Raw genomic sequence first — 20,806 nt, 5'->3', positions numbered from 1 at the left:
TATTAATCAAAAAATTGCTTTATGTATGTACTTTTGATATATGTAATTATATGTGAAAAATAAAAACGTTTATGAAAAAAAAATTTTTTTGGACACAATTTAAGAATCACCTATAGATAAGTTGCGAATTTGCATTTCGTTGCATATTCTCGAAAGACCCTGGCCAATATTTGCGTCTTTGAATTTAGAACTTTCTCTTAATTGTTAATGTAAGTAAATATAAGCTCATCCCAGTATGTTACTGGCGACTTCTAGCGCTGATGTATGAATGATGAATGAATAAATGCATCACACGCACGTCAAAATAGTAAGAATGAGAGGGTGAGTGTTCCTGTGTATGTGACCAATGGCGATCCCTCGCGAAAAGCGAGAAAAGGTGCTTACCAATATTTTGTAGTTGGTCATTGGGTGCGGGTGCGGGTGCGGGCTGCATGCAACGGACACGGACAGTCAGACGAACATGCCGACAAGTGTTATTTGTTATGTAGGACAGTGGGAAGTAGCTGTGTGGTTCATAAATCAGTACATATACAGGGTGCATCAACTTTTTCTTTTCAGCTGCCATTTTTTCATTAGTCAGTTATTTTAATTAACTAATCATGCATTAACTAATCATGTGGCAGTTACTTATATTACCCCTTTCCATACTGGTTCATCTACCAAGCATGTTAAGTATTTGAACGTGTCATAACAATTTTTCTAAGAAACATGGATACTGTTGTTGGCCATCTAATCGGGACAAACATGAAATAGTTAAACCACCCAATTTATACTTTGATGTTTATAGAAATTAAATGTAATTGTTTTCTCTGTTGTTTTCAAAGTTAGTGTTGATGGTACGCGTAAAAAGGTCACGATGCATTTACTTAAAATATATCATCATACATCATAATAATGGAACTAGATATGTATTTACAATTTTTAATATACTTAGAATTTTGGTTTCTAAAATTTATTAATAAACAATAGCATATTATGTATCAGATATTATGTCATAGTAAACTGAATAAGTATCATGATAATGCATGGTTAGTTACCTGTCTGATTTAAATGACTACCATAAACACTGTCTATTAGTTAAGTCTAGTAAATAATGAAAAAGACTAGAAACTGTCTACTAGTTAAGTCTAGTAAATAATGAAGAAGACTAGAAACTGTCTACTAGTTAAGTCTAGTAAATAATGAAGAAGACTAGAAAGTAAGGAAAGGAAAACAACTGCAAGAAACAGAGTTAGTGTGAGAGATATACGGGTATGATTTCAAAGTAGAATTTAATAATGTAAAAAATACGGTATCTAGTATAGTAGAAATATTAAACAAATAAAAACTAAGTATCTAACTACACATGTAAATGAAACTACAAAACTAAACTTAAACCACAGCGCTTACCTCAGCTCAACACGAAATAATAAAAAAAAAAACAAAAGAACATCGACGAATTAGTCAAATCAACGACGTGTTTTAATTTGTCTATATATCCGGGCAGTCTTAGGCGCGAGCTCGCAGGTTTGACTGGAGGCTCCGGCGGCGGCAGCGCGGCGGGCCGGCGGGTCGAAGCGTGACGTCACCGCCCCCCACCCCCTGAATATTTTACGCCCAAAAACGGCCCAGCGCTATTTTTCGGTGACATTTGTGCGGCTATTCCGTTGTATTTTGTTGTGAATGCAAGTTTTTACCGCTTTGCGGATGTATGCCGTCGCGTTGGTTTGGATTGAAAACCTTTGGTTTCGATTTTATAATGCTTGGCGTTAAACGAGTTTTAAGCCTTGTTTATAAAAACAGAAGCCACTGCTATATAATTCTGGTTATCAAATTTATTTATTTTTAATTCATGACTGAGCGAATTTCGTATTCGTATACGTAGCGTTAACGATATTTACTACGATTACGCGCAGTTCTTGGGTTTACTTTCGTAATCTGAATTTTATTCATAGCTTTTAACAATACTGTCATTATTATTTTTTACTAAAGTAGGATATTTATGGCGCATATTCTCGCAAATCTCTCGAATAGGTACTTATTTGCCGTAGGTAGTCGACATAACTAAATATTACGTCACATTTTCCCAACAGGGCAGTAAATCATTTCTTTCAGAAATCAATGAGAATGATGTTACGTAACTTTTTACAACATTCAAGCAAAAAAAATACAGTTAGCAAACAATGTTTAAATCACGCTCTATGTTTTCGGATCAATTCTACAGCTGGAAAGTCACCAAAACGCATTATGGCAAACCTTATTGACAGTACAAGAGTGCAACTGCATAATTGACGTCAGAATGACGTAAAAATGAGCCTCCATTAATTATAGCCCGACTTGTGACCTATTTTAAAAGAAGTCATGCACCAATAGTTCGGCTTTCCAAATTGACGGTAGGTTTATTTAAGACTAGCGTTTGGTTCTTTAGCGGTGGGATCTTTTGAGTCTAAATTTGAAGAAACGACTCGTTTTAATAAGGCCAGCGCTTAAAAAAGTCCCGAGTCGAGTCGCAGTCGTATGTTGAGTCTTTTTTGAGCTCAACTGAAAAGGACTCGAGGCTCCGAATAAAAACTCCGTCAACAATTTTATTGGTCTTATCTAAATTAACAGTAAAGAAACTAGGTGTTAATTTATTGCCGTAGCGTACAGTCAACTGCAATAATATTAAAATGTTACGTAACCAAGGCCGCAAAAATATCTGACAAGATCTTATTTGTAGAGCCATAAGAGCGTGTCACATATTTTTGCGGCCATTGAAGAGTAATAAATATATTATCGCAGGAGACAGTACTTAACTCATGAATTTTATGTGAAAATAATGGGTTTTTAAATTATTTGTATAAAATGCGAGTTCTTTGAAAATAAGTATAAATAAGTCTCTACAAAAACTTAAGTATCAACTTACATACATAATTATTAGAGTCTAAAAAACTGAATTGAATCTTAAAATACAAGACTCAAAGGACTCGAGTGATAACGAACGGTAGCAATTGCGGGTGATTAAAAATAATGTACAGTCGGTTCCCTAACATAAGTATCCACCTTTCTATACAATTAGTATGGCAACTTGGGTACTTAAGTTGGGGCACCGACTGCTAGGTACATAAATGGATAAGGTCTGTATCTCATTGACGTCGAATCCCAGTTATTTCTGGTGATGTTCACTTTAAAAAACGGAAAGCTAAACAGTGCACGCGCACTTGGCCGCATAGTTCTGTCGATCCAAGTTCATTGAGATTGAGACGTAAACAACAGCGCATGCGCGGATAATAAAAGGTTCACTTCGTCACTTAGCTTTTTAGGCACGTGTTATGGCTAAAAGATCAATATCCTATCAAAGGAAACTGCAATATTTCAAGATGGATTCCCTAGAAGACCGACGGGCGCTCTTGGATGCAACTTTTTTGTACAAGTTAGTGAACCACAAAATAGATTGTCCACAACTACTCACATTGCTGAACTTTCGTGCTCCATCTCGTTTCCCCCGTAATGCTATCACCCCTCTTTACGCCCCGCTTAGAAGATCAGTCTCAGGCACTAACTCTCCAATATGCAGGTTATGTAAAATTGCTAATTGGTTGCTGTGACAAAGCGGATATGCACTATGACCCACTAAATAAATTTGTAACATCTCTCCGAAAATATTTCCTAAAACATAAATAATTAGAAAATAAGTTTAGATTTAGATATTTCTTTAGTTGTTTACTTATATATGTTTTGCATGCGGTGTTTACCTGTAAGTGATTGTGACATCACTCCCTACATGTATTAGCTTGTACGTTTTAAATTTATCGATGTCAACCAATTGTTGGTGAACCTTAATAAAATAAAATAAAATAAATAAGATACACAATACGAAGTAAGTAATACAAACGTATACGTGCCTTTTTTACGTTCAATACTATTGCATTTTAATCATGAAAATCGATAAAAAAGTAACATTTTAAATAGTGCATCTGCGCATGACGACCAGACCAGGTAGGAAAACCTCGATGACACGTATTTCACGTTTAGTGAAGTGTCTTCTTCTTCAAATTTGTTTAGCAAGTAGGGTTAAAACGCAACATTTTTTTCAAGGGTGAGTTCTGATGATGGTTTCCATGAAGAATTAAGGGAACTCGTTAAATCTTACAAGCTTATGAACTTAGTGATTTTTGTATTTCTATTTTTTTATGACAAATTAAACATTTGCATTTTAACAATGTAATTTGGTAAACTGGAACTATTAATGAAAACTAGAATGGAGCTCTTCCACAACTTGTAGTTTACGTATTTGGGCCAATTGTAATTGTTATGATATGTACTATGGTCGTATAAATAATAATTAACGTTTTGCATTTCGAACTGTGGAGTTTTTTTCTATTAAAGATTATTTACAAACACCTTTGAATTTCTACGCAGGTTTCCTCACAAACATAAAAGCAACATGTGAATATCAAATGAATTATCTTGGTATTTTAAGTGAGGGGGATTAAAGGGTTATAATTAACTTAATCTCCGGATAGTGGATTTTGACAACATACACAACACAAGCCATGAAAATTCCATAACAACAAATTGCATTGCGTTCAAAGCAGGTCTAAAAACAAAACAACACCGAATGAAATTTCAAGCTACATCCATTTTAGACTTTATTTACACCATTCAAGTTTTATATTTGAACGACACAACTCGATTTGCTACAATGTACTAACAGCAACACATTAAACTCAATAGTCAGATGTAGACCATATCTCATTGCAATAAGGTTTAGGGAAGGACAGAAAACTGAGTCAAAGATTGTTAGCAAGCATAGTGCGTACGAAAGTCGCAGTGGGTTTTACTGCCCTATTTCCCACTATTCGTAGTAGAAGGGAAATACTTATTTCACTGTGTAACATACTCGTGTAGTGAACCAGCTATACGATTGGAGGAGTCATAATATTATTTATTGAAACTACATATTTCAGTTAGGTTTAATGATAAAAGTAAAGAAACGACTAATGAAGACACCAAACGATTTTAAAAAGAACACAATCTTCGGCAATGACTACAACGACAATGTTAGATGGACATATGGCCTCTGAAGCATTTGTAAATTTTCCTTTGTCTTAATTGATATCATTTTGCGTCAATAAAGACCAGGTACCTTTCAGTCAATATGTCATCGAAAGGAAATTTGTGGTTAAATTATTGCCATCTGCACTAGTACTGGCGCATTATTAGGTACCTACTTACATACTGTTATAATTAACCCTGGTTATACGCGACGCCTTACTAACACTGAACAAAACTATTTCAAACCGCCAGACATACAGTAAACATAAATGAAATGAAATGAAATGAAATGAAATGAAATTTATTATTAATAACAGAGTTACAAGTCAATACATTTTATCATACATTAATATCACAATATTAAATTATATTTATACAATATATTTTATAAATTAATTACATTTACATATTATTTCATAAACATAAGTAGGTACATGTTCTTGCGTTATGTTTTTTATTAAAGAATTATTGGTAAATCAAAAAAATCTTGATAGGTATAAAATAATTTTTCCGACAGCCACATAATCGGAATGTAAGTCGTAAATTCCACCGGGCATGATTTGCGGCCTTGCCTTCATTTATCCACATATTGTTTTATAATTAGCTCAATCTGACGGAGTTTCCCCGCCAGAGTTAAGGCACCCTGAGATGATCTTAGCGAGCTTATCAAGCACATACGATGAAAATTATAATTCATAATTTACCATTTTAGATCTCGATTGATGTGATTTACTAGCTAATTTTGATATTTTTTTACAGACGGTGATGTCCATCGATTAATCGTATATCGCTATGTTATTGACAATCACTTTTGTTTTCATTTTTGTTTTCCCTTTGGCAAAACATTGAACCATAGATTGAATTTGCATGGGGCAAGAAAGGTTATTGAGCGACGTGGCTGCTGATAGATAGAGCGTGTAAAGCATGTGTAAAGACTAAAAAATAAAGGCTAAAATAAATGTCACTATTGACAAATGACAGCTGACAGATCATAGGTATCCGTAACAATTTGATAACAAAGAGATTACTGTATGAATAGACCTTCATGCTGCATGCAAGCGTGGCCTTGTTTTTCAGTTTCACCAAAATTGTACTGAAGAATCAATAAGAAAAATAGAACTATTATAAATGTATCATGCTCATTATATTCCAACATAAGCGTATCATATGGTAATGGCGATATCGTGCCAAATTTGAATTTAAATATGTTATGCAACTAGGCATCTAAAAAGCGTGAATGATGGATTAAGCGTCTTGATAGTGGTCTTTTCAATTCTTAAGAAGCAAAGACATGAAGGGTAGAAATAGGAACGCTGGATGAATCATGCAGGGATTCATAAACATTCATTTTGCAAGTCAAGGTTGCTAATAAACGCATTTATGAGTGTCGTAACAAACATGTGTCCGTTCCTTGTTCATTTGTTTATGCGTGAGACGGGAAGCCTGCAATATGTATTACCGCCATAATATATGAAATTGGCGCCTAATCAATGAAAATGTACCTAACCTACGCCACACAGACCCTAAGACAAATGACTTTCGTTTAGTGAAATTCGTAGCAAAGCATGTATTTCTTACATTTCTGCTATAGCATTAATTTTGGATTAAATTGGAATATTTGGGTTTGGCTGCGAGTGGTGGTGGTAGTGGTGGTGTTTAACTGTTGTATGTGTGAAAACATAATATTTATTATATTTTTTTATTAATTTATTTATTAACATAATAATTATATTATATGTAAATACATAAACTCTGTATATGATTAATATGATGGAGACGAAAGAGCCCTTGATATCTACTCGCAGAATAAAATTTATAAATTGGCATATTTAAGAAAGTAAGTAATAAGGGAATTTTCTTTGCTTTAAACGAAGAAATATACTACTTAACACATCTAGTTGTAACGGATTAAAGCTAACTAGTAGAATCTACTTAATACATACTTGGAATAGGTATGTGAATCAAACAGATTGAGAGAAAAAGAATAGTGTATATCAATGGAACATGTTTAAAGCCTTTTTTTTTTAATATACTAACAGCAATCTGCACTGATTTTAGTTTTAATCAAGCATCACACTTTACACGTAAAGTACTCATTATGTACTTATTTCCTGAAAAAACTACTTACTAGAATGAATCTTACCACCCGATTCGAACTTTACGATATGCTAAATATTACGGCTAGATACGATATGGATTAGATATGTCAGTGTCAAAAGTCACGTTTTTGTATGAAGAAACATCACTTTTGTCACTGACATATCTAATCCATATCGTATCTATCGTAATATTTGACGTATCTTGGTAAAACACCACCAGAATTTTTCACTGTATATTTGAGGAATTGTCTGGTGTTAATGCTGAAATTTGCGTTTGTTTCGGTTTCGACTCGTCAAGGAACATATATTATGGATTAATTGTAATTGACTCGGATAATCTGCCGTATTCGAACTTCAAGATATTCACAAGAGACGACACGTACTAGATCCATTCTAGATACGTTATAGTTTAGATATCAACTAGTTCTCTTTTGCAGCGCAATTCGGGCAACCAATGTCACTTTTACGTTAGATAGAGTAAGATATCTATTAGATGTGAATTGGATCTCTAAGTCATATCCTGTGGAAATCGTTCAACAGTATCTCCAGAATCGCGCAAATGTCAAATTTGACAGGTTAGATCTTAAACATATCGTTATCGTATCTTGGTGATGTCTAATAGATGTCTATTTCAAAATCCGAATCGGGCCCAATATATCAGGTATATACTTATATGAAGTAGGAAATGAACTATTTGAAGCATATTTGAAGAAGTAGATATGTACTAACAGGAATTTGTGCTGTTTTAGCTCACTCGAGCAACATACTTGACGTATGATGTAATTGTAATTTAGATTCGGACAAACACTCTATTGTGATTGGCCAGTAAAAACGATGCAAATAGTTTTATATACGCTCGCGAGTAATGTTTCGTTTGTGTTTATTGCGTTCGTATGTTTAACACTTAAGGCGTGGCTTCTTATTCCGGTACAACAAATAAGTCCGTTTAAAAGACTACGAGAAGAGAAACTAAATAAAAAGTATAAAAACTTGTCAATATTCTGCATGTATTAGGTACAAAATAAAGTTCTTTAGAAAAAACTGAAATATACCTATCTCGTATGAGGACTCGTATGATCAAGCCCTTCAGTGCGGCTCTTTAGAGTAGTTTTCGCTTTTGTCTAAACTATGGTAGGTAGGTACCTACTACCATGTAATTCATTAGAGGCAAAAAAAGGATCTAAATTCTAGTTAAACGTCATAGTAGTGACTTTTCAAGAGACCATATACACCTGAGGCGTATCGTCTATATTCAATGTAAAAACAAAGAACATCGCAGAACATCACGGACGACATGTTGGCATGTTCAGATCCTAAACGGTCACCACATTTACTCGTGTAACCTTATGTAGTAATGTTTGCATGGGAACATTTCCGCATTACAACCAAGCATATGTTCCACTCCCTTCACAAAACGACGCATGTCAACCTTAACATGCATACACTTAGGCTTTTTTATCCAAGGGCAACAGCCTTCAGCTTTACACGCGATTATCCATACCCCACTGATAAGTACTGTGTAAACAACTCCATACCGACCTTAGGCGTAACTATAACTATTAATACACTTTAAAGATCACAAACACAACAAAGACACTATCTGCGCGCGCACCTGCGTGAACAACTTGTTGTATCCATGGCCTTGGTTATAGATCATCCGGCATGGCGGCGGTTGGTGGCCACTGCGGACCACCAGCGGGATGGCGTCGGGGTCGGCCGTGGTGCACGCGCGGCGGCGCGCGAGGCCGCGGGCGAACAAGCCCGACGCCCGCCGCCGCGCCGCCCGAGCCGCCCGAGCCGCCCGAGCCGCCCCGACGCCGCCGGTGAATGGGTGCGCGCGCAGCCGGTTCATCAACCGTACGCCAAGATTAAACGATTACTGGAGTGACAACTAGGTCACCTTAGATAGCGGTTCCTGTACGTGTACGTAAATGTCATTAACAAGTACGCACATTTTGGTCAAAAAAATAACAATTTGGGGTAAAAAAGGCAGAAACCGTTTGGACTGTAAAATGGATACTACCAAACCATAGCGATGGTTGCTAGGCTGCTCGAGTATATTAGGACGAATGAAAAAAGATAGAAATGCTATTTAATCTATTAAAAAGGCCATGATCAAAATAATCACCTCCACATACGTTACATTATTATGATTACACTTTTTTAGAATAGAATAGAATACAATTTATTCTATTCTAAAAAAATAAACAAACGGTTTAAAACGTCACTGAAAATGTTTCCACTCAGCTTGGTGTCAAGGTACTTAGGGTTTTTTTTTTTCAATTTTCTGGCAACATTCTAAATAATCAGGTCGCACGTTTCGCTATGGAAAAAACGCATCTATACCCATAAACATAAAGCCCAAACATTCGGGATTCCTTAAAGCGGTGGCACTGTCCCCGATCTTCCGAAACACGAAACCTGGAGCACGCTTCGTTCTGACGTCAGCCTAAAAGCCTACTACTACTACTCTATTATCCTCAAGTACCTATGGTTCAGTTTTGTAGGCGTGAAAAATTACGTTATCGTCTGAGACATACATTGGCAAGTATGTAAAGTAATGCCGTATGCCGGATGACTTGTGGGCTAAACCATCAAACCCGGGGTCGCGGCAACCCTCGACGGCGTTGGCGAGATGATCTTGACGCCTTTGACAGGAACTGGTGGGAGACCGGTCAAAACCGGGATACGTGGAAAGGGAGGAGGGAGGCCTTTGCCCAGCAGTGGGACACTCAGGCTCATATAAATAAAATAAATAAGATGTAAAGTAAGGCAATGCGCTAGCTAACACAAAATACCCTTTGTAAAGTCTGTACCTAACATCCATAACTGTGTTGATAGGACATCTTATCTAAGTTACATTTTGTTTAACCACAGAATAAATAATAGTACTAGGTACAGAAGACTCACTCTCTAACAAAACGCGTCTGTTACGATCAGCACAGATATGGCCGCTAGGTGGCGACAGCGCCACGCGCGGCTTATGGCTTTCCCCAAAATTGGTGTGGAACGGATGTACTTTTAGCTACCTGTAGCAAAGCGACGAAATCGCGGGGTGAGCCACGCGCCACGCCTGGTTTAACTAGGTACTGCATCGGTTGCAGGTTGCAGTGCAGAGCTTAAAATATCGAAATATGTGGGAATCAACAGAGCATAAGTGCTTGCTTCAAAATTGACATGTTTACCTAATACTTCCTAAGATTTTGCTAGCGACTGTAACTTTTATGATTTTGTCAATATGTGATCATCTTGAGAATATTAGGAGGCAATTAATTTTAGGCAACATAAGTTTTAGGAAAAATCTCTAACTAACTCGGAGTTAACCGTTTATACAGTAGGTATCAGAACGAAAGGCCAAGAAAGAGACCCATTAATGATTAGGTCATACTGAGCAACTTTTACTATGGGCCCAACCCCGAAAACGCGAAAAAATAAAACCGGGCAAGTGCGAGTCGGACTCGCGCACGAAGGGTTCCGTACCATAATGCAAAAAAAAAAAAACAAAAAAAAAGCAAAAAAAAAACGGTCACCCATCCAAGTACTGACCACTCCCGACGTTGCTTAACTTTGGTCAAAAATCACGTTTGTTGTATGGGAGCCCCATTTAAATCTTTATTTTATTCTGTTTTTAGTATTTGTTGTTATAGCGGCAACAGAAATACATCATCTGTGAAAATTTCAACTGTCTAGCTATCACGGTTCGTGAGATACAGCCTGGTGACAGACGGACGGACGGACGGACGGACGGACGGACAGCGAAGTCTTAGTAATAGGGTCCCGTTTTACCCTTTGGGTACGGAACCCTAAAAATTGACTCTCCCATAGGAAATTTCAACATCAGACCAGCAAAATGTATGAAACATCCATTTTTTTCCGCGTTTTCGGGGTTGGTCCCATAGTAAAAGTTGCTCAGTATGACCTAAACATTAATGGGTCTCTTTCTTTGCCTTTCGTTCTGATACATACTGTATAATACAGTTTAACCCAGTATAAACGGTTACTTAACTCCGAGTTAGTTGGCTAGCTCTGGAACGCGCAAGTGGTCCTAAGTTAGGAATTGAATACAAGTAAAACTAAAACTAAAACCTTATATAATTAAAAATTAAAGATTATCATTATACAAATATACGTGTAATGTAACTACCTAATAAGTTTTTTATTCAACTACGGTTCATACATGAACAAATATACGTATAATTTTTATAATAAATTACTTTCACTTTGGCTACAGAGAGTGACAAAAACTGACTACCAAGTCCATTAAACATTATCCTCCCTTCCGTGACGAAGAAAATAGGTCAAACAAATCAGGTTCATTGATGCGTATCCTTGCGAGTTCCCTTCATTATATCGTGCAGCCGCCATCGGATACATCGGAGCGGCCGAGGTGCTCACTAATACCTGAACACTGCGCGCTGATAATACTGTACGTGTTCAGATATTTGTGAACACCTCGGCCGCCGCTATACATCTGATAGCGACTGTCGTATGTACCTACAGTTATTGAGATGCATCGTTGCCCGGATATATGATATATGGGTGATACGCGGGATGTTTGGGCGGTAGCAACTGTCGTAAAATTGTCGAATTGAATAATGGATGGGTGCTTTCAAAGAAAATTTAGGGAAAAGTCAAAGTTTACATAGATTTTTGGGTTCAAATGTTCACAAGTACGTACATAGGTAAAATATGAATATGACAAAATTTTGTAAATAAGTAAGTTAATATAGTTTTCCTAGGAAAAACGCTCCTCGTTTACTCATTAAATTAATATTGTCGCGAGGTTTACCTACAGCTCACGGTGACCACTAGTTTCTAGGTACCCTAGATGAATACCTAGACAGCTGTGTCTAGGTCAGCCCTGTAAACAAGTCGGTTGCCAATAATATCAATGCACTTGTGACCCGAATCCGACCCGCCGCGGATATAGGGCGGCGGCCGATTTGGGCGCGCGACGGTAAGGCACGGGGCTTAGCCCATCAGTGGCAAACGTTTATAGGAAACGGGAAACACCAATCGAACAATTAAATATTTTACGGGAACGATCTAGTTTCATTATGTGAAGATTTAAATTCGCATAAGTATCAGTCGCTTTCGTAAAAACTAGTGCCTACGTCAATTCTTGGGATTAGTTGTCAAGCGGACCCCAGGCTCCCATGAGCCGTGGCAAAATGCCGGGATAACGCGAGGAAGAAGAAATATCCTTGTACAGCGAGTTGCAAAATTGCATGGATATAATAAATTGAATTCATTCATTAAGTGGAGATACAACTTACGACTCTCCCTAGACGCTTAAATACAACGCTATGAATAAATCGCGATCAATCTCAGATATACCTATGTACAAAGATAGATATTTACTGCGTTTCGGCAAAAAAAGTTAACCTATAGTTAGTAAATAAATTCATTATTGAGCAATTAGGTCATAACCCTTCTCTTGAATTAAATGCAAAAAGTCGATTTTGCTCGCTAGTTAATTTATACATATTGAAGTTGAAGACATTGATATCTGACTTGGACTACGAGCAATCATTTATTATGGACATTTCAAATAGGCACAAAAATAGAACGTACAGACTGGCGGGTCAAACCTTCCGAAATAGCTCTCCAAATGAAGGCTGCCTTCAATTTATAGCTCGCAACTGGGGCGGCCTGATCAGGCATCACCGGCGACGTTAACTGCCCGGAATTGGACAAAGTCATTAGGATAAGGTGACCTGCCTGTTGAGCCAGTTTCAATAAATTAATAGTGAAGAATTTTTCAGAGATTCCCTTAAACTAATCTCTGGTTTTTAAGATACGATTTGATTGGGTAAATAAATCTTTAGTAAGTACTTCGCGTCAAAAGTATCTATCATTCTTTAATAACTCAACAAAAAGAGATAATTATAATTGTCTTCAAATGTAGTTGAGCGTTTTCCTAAAAAAGTGTACATTTCATTCATGTCTTCAAAATATTGACTTCTTGGGCTCATTTTAGTCAGAATCATTTGTACATTCACGCCTCATACATGAAAAAATGTATCCAAAGATTTCCTTTCCAGATCGTCACATTCTTGTATGATTTTTTTTTATTTGTATGAACGTGACGCACTGGAAAAACATTTTTTCATACAAAAATTTGGGACACATTTTTTCATGTATGAGGCGTGAATGTACATATGATTCTGAGTAAAATGAGCCCAAGAAGTCAATATTTTGAAGACATGAATGAAATGTACACTTTTTTTGGAAAACGCTCAGTTAGAACAATTTAGAGAGTAATAGTTATTTTGACCGCCAACAATAGAGATATATCTTTTTGTAAGAGTATTCGAGGGAGGCAGATACTTTTTGGTGCATTGTTTCATCCGCAACTATTGAAGCCGACTGTACATGTAAGGTTAACTTAACTTTGTATAGGTGTTTGTTTACTTGGCGCGGGCGCGGGCAAAGACATATGTAACTTCGTATAAGATGAATAAAGTCTACGGAAAAAACGTGCCTCGGAATTCAAGCAAAAGTCATTCTCGAATAGATGCCGCACACACCTTTAGCCTATCCTCGGCTAGATGGCGTGACGACACCGTTTCATATTTAACAATTTTAACACATAGATATCAGTGAATGAACAGGGATCAAAATGATATAAAAATAATCAAATCATTTATCCATATATATACATTTTTTGATAACTTTATACGTTTTCATTTTGAGTTTTAGTCGTGTGTCGATAGATGGCAGTAAATTTACAGTGACTACAAAATTTACAATGACAGGACCCCTCTATACTATCTATTCTTTTTGGCGCGGTGAATGAAAACTGACTTCTGACATTTAGCCGGTTCGGGCGCCGTGGCCGAACGGGGCCGGATCCCATTGTATTCCAATTAGCCAAAATATCGACGCGCCGCTCCAAACTCTAACTTTGCCGCGGCAATATAAACGGCTTTTTAAAAACTGTTTTTTTAAAGTGAACTATTATTTCAGTCTATTATTAAGTACTACAAAAAGGCTGTTGCAAATTGAAACGTTTTACCGCAGCAAGGTTTGTAAACGACTTCTAAATAATGGTTTTTGCAGTATTTGGACCACGCAGTGATAAATAGGGCTGTTCCCAGGGCTGCCTTAAACTATGAAAATGAAATAAAAATCTTTATTTCAGGCAACTAATGGCCCATACATAAATACCTTAAAACTAGCATAAGTATTATATAAAACTATGCTGGGGCCCTTGGGCACATAAGAATTTGGGGCACTTTTGGAAAGTAAAGAAAGCGAATTAAACTAACATTTTTCTACTATGCTCTTCTATTTATTATGTAGTAGGTAACCAAATATACTGTTACTGTCCGTCCTTCGGGCCCCCTGAGGATGGGGGCCCTGGGCACGGGCCCCGTGTGCCCTTATGGTAAAGACGGTACCAGCTGTTCCATATTGGAATACGCTCCGTGTTCGCCCACACGCGATCTCTGTGAGTTTCATCTCCCATCGGCCTTGAGAGGCTGACTCACCGAACCAAAGCCAAACGTACAGAGGCATTAAGAGTATATGAAAGATATAGGCGCTTACGACATTTTGATTTGGGCGCCACGGTGGCGCCGGCAAACGCCTATAAAACAAGCCTTAATGGGAATTTCTACATATTCTTAATGCTGGCATATGATGAGAATGAAGAACTTAATAGCAAAAATGTGTCAAATTGTTTTTATGAATAATCACCTATTTTACAGAAAATATAGAAAAAAAAAACATATTTTTAACGGTATTTTTTCTTGAACAAAAAATATACTCAATAAACATCTGGTGGATTTTATAACCCAGGTTATCATAAGGGTGCAAACATACTGAATTGTTCTTAATGTGACCGTGGCCTTATGTGCAATTGACAATGTTTGCATGCGGCGAACAACCCACTGTGATCGCACTAAAAAACCTTACCGTCCATTACGTCGGGTAAACAGATTTAATTGAACAAAATCTGCTTTTGTTTCAAAAACCCAAAAACAAAGGTCTATCTGCATGCTTTTATTTCACAGTATGAACCAAATACAATACCATGGAGGCATTCATAAATGAATGAATGACTGTACAAATGCAATTTTTTCTTTGCAATATGCTTCAGTAGTAAACTCTTTATTGTACAAAAATACATATTAAAAATAACATACAATTAGTAAGAAGTACAAAGGCGAACTTATCCCTTTGAGGGATCTCTTCCAGTTAACCTTTTAGTAGATGAGAGGAGAAAGTGAAAAGAGGGTGACAAATGCAGCAAAATGTACAACGAGGTACCAGAAAGATAAAGGATATGATCAGTTACTTGTGTTAATTATGGTAAAAGCGAGCTATAACTCTTAGCTGACCATCAATATACCTTATTACCTTGCAATAAAGTTCACAAACGATCAACTTGTGTACAAGCGACGCTCCCAGGCGTATTCGAATTATAGTTATTCGTTCTGTTCCCGATACGTTTTTGTGTTAAGAAATGTCACTTTTGACAAAGACAGATCAGTATCATATCGGAAACAGATCGAATAAATAAAATTCGAACATGCCTATTCGTAGCACTGAAAGGCTACCGCGTAGCGGGCGGCGCGGCGCGGCGCGGCGCGTAGCAACGCCGCAGTGGCAATGCCCTCGTAGCTGCATGCTACGCGGCCCCGCTACGCTGCGTAGGGGTTACAAAGACAGGGTTGTTTAACATATTTAGCGAACTGCAAGATGGTAGCTCATACTGGAGTTTTATTGGTTACATTCATAAAAAGAAATATCTAGGCCATGAAATTAAATACACATCTAAAAAATTTCAAAACTAATGGACAATACTAAATTACACACATATACAAAAAAATAATTTTAGAGATAGATAATCCAATTTTTATAAACACACTTCTCCACAGTAACCAAACAGATGCAAGGCACCCAAAAATATACTTGATGTACTTTGGGGAGGGGCGTGCTGTATTAAATTGTTTTATGTCTAAATAACACTTCAGCGCTCAAATAATTCCAAGGAGGTGTTCATATCAGATTTTTCGGATACGCTTTATTCGGTATTCAAATTTCATTTATAGACCTTTTATTATTATATATTGATGCGCACTTAATTAATACACTCCACAAAATTTTAGTATTCTAATATTTCTCATAGAAAAATGTTGACATATAAAAGATCCTGCCCAAAACATTCCACGCCAGCATTCTCAATATTGTACACATACTATATGTATAATAATAAGTAGAAGGAAAAATCCTACAGCAAAATCCAGACACAACTACCCATAGTCCGAACACTGTTTTAATAATAAATTCTCCCAAACTCAACACAACCTTTAATACAACTAGCCAAGCGAAAATCAACCTTTTAACCTTAAAATAAGGTTTAAATAAAATAACATAACGATCCGCAACATTAAACATATTTAAAATTAAACCCGCGCCAATAGAAAAGCAACTGTAATACGTACACAATAAAACTCATAACAGCCGGGCTAGGACATGATTGGCGCGGCAATATCTAGCCCACGAGATAGACTACCTGTCCCTCTTTAATTAATACAGTTAGAAAAAGACGCTCCTGTGCTGGTTGCTGTTGTAAATTTGTAATAGACATGCGGTATACGGGAACGCTCTCATCGCGACCGTTCTGATTTGAGCCTTGTTGTTGCAGTGTTAGGGTTGTGTTTGGGTCGTGTTGTTTTGGCAGGAGCGCGCGTGCGCGGAGCCGGATCGATGGTTGACCTACATGCGGCAGACGGCTCCGGGTGAAAGCGGCAGGCCAAATGTTGTCGTCGCTCGGCGAGTCAGGGTGATTTGGGCGATTGGTCGAACCAGTCCGCGAGATCGGTGGCGATCAACGAGTAGCGACTAGAGAGTATTTTCTTCACATGCGAGTGTTTTCACAGCCTTTAGTTTAAAATGATTGAGAAATTCATTTATGGAATAATTTTTTATATCTTTTTATTCGTAGGTACAAAATACCAAATTTATGGACGTAAAATGGAAATTATTTTAATCATTTTCATTTGGCCACTATTTTGGCCTTCAAAACCGCAGTTTTGTTATTTGCTATAATGCAAGGAGAATCGTTGGTAAAGTAAGGACACTAGGCACGAAGAATTTCGTACATTGACGCGCCTGTTCCTATCTCTATCGCACGCGTGTAATTATATTGCTGTCCCGCCCATGACGCCGGCGGTCAATGCCACTGTGCGAGCGGGACAGCAATATAAATATAATTGATATTAAACTTTCGTGAGACATATTTTAAATTGTTTATACGAAAACGGTTTCACTCACTTGAATTTTTAGTCGCTATTGGCGACATGTTTCGGGCCCGTCGGGGGTCCTTCCTCAGGTTCGAGTGCTCGCGGCGACTGCAACTCGTGCACTATAAATATACGCGTGCGGTAGAGATAGGAACGTGCGGGTTAGTGTACGAAATTCTTCGTGGTTACCGTCCTTACTTTACCTAAACTAGATAAACTGAAGGCTCGCCTTACCCTCACTATGTAAGCGTTCGCAACGACACTCGGCTAGTGTCGACGACACAAATACCCGAGTGACCTCACACTACGGTCACGGCGACCCCGCTGCCAAGCGAAAACCAACCTTAACACAACTAAACAGGTTCTACAATAACTGCATTACTAACGTTGTTTTGTTTCTATAGCTACTACATTCGAAATTCAACCGTAAAGTTTTGTAATAAGGTGTACTTTGGAATGATAAGTGAAATGGTGTTAGTGCGTTATGGAATGAGCAGTTTTTCGGATCCTGTAGTAGAGAGTACAGGGAGTTTAACAGGGTTAGTTTTGCGCGAAAAATGTTTGTTTTTAAATTAGGGATGTTTTTCAAGCATTTTGCAGGTGAAAACTGTGTTACTTAATATATACTTACCAAAACTAGTTTAAAGTCGCATTAATTGGTATTTAATACAGTTAGATATCGTAAAATAGCTCATTACAAACAATGCATGGCTTAAGTAATAAATATAGACATATTTTTGGTACATAATCACTTTATTAGCGTTCCGTACCTCAAAAGGAAAAATTGGAACCCTTATAGGATCACTTTGTTGTCCGCCTGTCTGTGCGTCCTTCCATCCATCTGTCCGTCCTTCCGTCCGTCTATTCGTCCGTCCGTCTGTCGACAGTCCCTTGAAGCTGTGAATTTTTTTTTTCCTTTTCGGGTACGGAACCCTAAAAATAACTAGTAATGGCTAGAGTTGGGCCAAGCTAACTCTTCGTGGCATTTGCAATCACAAAGTATGGCAATGTCATTATTTCATTAATGTCAAATTTCTATGAAAATATGACGGTTATAATGACACTCCCTCACACAAAGCCAAATAGAGGGTGTTAGTGAGATAACAAGATCATAAGCCTGCGGTAAACCATCCTACGCCAAGAAACTTGATAAGTACATAGTGTGGCCATTATTTTACGATCATAATTATGTAGATAAATTAATGTTGTGGCTATTATGTGGATGTCTCACGGCCTTAATAGGGTGCGACAGGGATGGCATCACGTCTCGTGGGCAGCGGCCGTCATCAAGTGCTGAGGGTTGGGTCGGATGGGAGTGATAGCGTATTTCGATATGCAATAGGGTGATGACTGGTTGAAATATATAGAAAATTAGCAATTTATCACAATACATTAGAAACAAAAAAATGGAATGGTTAAATAATACAACAAAAAATTCAAAATTCAAGTTTAAAGTTTTTCCAGACAACCCAAATTCACAAAGAAGTTGCGATAATGTTTACTGTGGTTTAGATTAGGGATAAAAAATATTACTGAAAAAAAGCGTGAAAGTTAATAATTTTTGAGTTACGAAAAATTTTGCGTTGAAATGAAAATATATCGGTAAGTATTTCTGCAGCTGCAGCATGAGTTATAAGTACACCGTTTTTTAACAAAATAAGCCTTACGGCCAGGGCTACCTTGTAGACAGTGAAAATCTTGTAATACACGCTACCAGTAGAACCCCATGCAAAATATACTGACTGGCAAGACCTTCAGAACATCTCGTATCTCAAGTGTGCACTCTATGCACTCGAGTCAAGGTCCAAAACAGCTTGAGGGCCGTTCAGATATTCCAGTATCAAAGTTTATTTTTCAGCGGATCGCGGGTTCATTAGGGAAGGCGTTTAGGAAACTGCTCGTCAACAGTGTTGAGGTAGGTACTAGGGTAATAAATAAATGATGATGAACGCTATTAATATAACTCCTAAAATATAAAATTTTAAATACTTCAACGGCCTCCTAGTCTAGTTAGCCTACCTGCTTAATATGTTTAAGTTCTAGTCAGACTTATTTAGTTTTTCTAGTTCGTTGTTTTTACAGGACTGATTTTAAGTAGGTACCTGCCTAAGTACTAAAATTACTGATACCTTGGTCAGACAAAGAAGTCAGAATCAGGGATATAAAAAGAATTGAGTAACAATTAGAGATGGGTAGTGCGTAAATACTCACGGGTAAATACCGAGTAAATACTCAGTATTTACTCAATATACCCGTATTTACTCGTTTATACCCAAATTGGTGGGTATAAACTATTTAGAGAGCTGAAAGGGGCATATAAATTTGAAATATAGGTGTATTTTGTAAGCCGCTACTGGACTAAGTACTCAAGATTGTAAGAAATGTATTTTTAAGAGGGGCACTCCATACATGTAACTAATTGTCACAATTTTTTTTTTTTATAAATCACCAACGTGTAGCACTTCATTAGATGGGTCTTTTAAAATAACTGGAATGTTTCTAAGAACTTCTTTGGATAAATTGAATACTTTTTGGAAAAAAAACCGTTTCGAAAGGCCAAAATAATGTTTATCTCTCTATAACTTTCGAATCAAAGTTCAGAAAAAAATATGAAAACATATCGGGAGATTAGCCGTATAATAGAGAACAAAAAACAATATTTTGAACATCATCGGTTGAGCCATTTTTGAGTTTTCTTTAAAAAACCCTTAATAAAAGGTCGTAAGTGCCGCGTAAACACACACTTTTGCGCTTATCTAGAAATTCTAGAACACCGATAGAACTTAATTACCATATTTTTAAAGTAAATAACTTCTTATTTAAAACAAAATTGTTAACCATGTATTATCACAATTTGCCTCTCACTGATAGTTACCTTTTTTTCAGAAATGAAGCGTCCTATACGCTTTTTATTTTATAGATATTTTTAATACACGTTAGCACTCTTCAATGAAAAACAATTTAATTCTTAAATCTCACTTTTTAAATATTTTATAAGCAATCGTTTTTACCCACCTAAATGAGTAAATACGGGTATTTATCGGGTGCTTTGAGTAGATACCGAGTAAATACTCAGTATTTACTCACCCCTACCCATCATCGAGCAAGTCCTAGCAAGCCTAACTTCTCGGAATGGGGGAGATACCACGTGTTCCTCCAACGCGTACTACATAGTTTAAAAATAATCACTACTCGTGGCAGCAATTTTCCCAGAAATTACACGACTTAACCTTGATAAACTTTCTTTCGAAGAAAGTACACGCACATACACATGAACAGTACCTAAGCATCAAAAGTAGTGGATCCAAACTAATGTACCAATGTGTCAAAATTATGTACCTTTTTAGGGTTCCGTACCCAAAGGGTAAAACGGGACCCTATTACTAAGACTCCGCTGTCCGTCGGTCCGTCCGCCCGTCTGTCACTAGGCTGTATCTC

General features: G+C 37.1%; 1 protein-coding gene across 18 annotated transcripts in view; it reads right to left on the bottom strand.

Annotated features, from left to right (window-relative positions):
• The window catches only part of LOC134790439 (voltage-dependent L-type calcium channel subunit beta-2), a 185,252-nt gene that overhangs the window by 21,200 nt on the left and 143,246 nt on the right, over positions 1–20,806 (bottom strand). For 2 of the 18 annotated variants that reach the window (XM_063761242.1, XM_063761245.1), the window contains exon 1: positions 8,728–8,880. The exons of the other annotated variants lie outside the window; for them this stretch is intronic. In XM_063761242.1, the coding sequence (XP_063617312.1) occupies positions 8,728–8,772 (45 nt within the window). In that variant the 5' untranslated portion in view covers positions 8,773–8,880. Of the gene's footprint in view, positions 1–8,727; positions 8,881–20,806 lie in introns of those variants that run through there. 18 annotated transcript variants of the gene reach the window in all.

This window comes from Cydia splendana, chromosome 5 (genome assembly GCF_910591565.1).
Source record: "Cydia splendana chromosome 5, ilCydSple1.2, whole genome shotgun sequence".
NCBI lineage: Eukaryota > Metazoa > Arthropoda > Insecta > Lepidoptera > Tortricidae > Cydia > Cydia splendana.
Note: the sequence above shows the minus strand (reverse complement) of the source record. Positions and strands in the feature narration are given on the sequence as shown.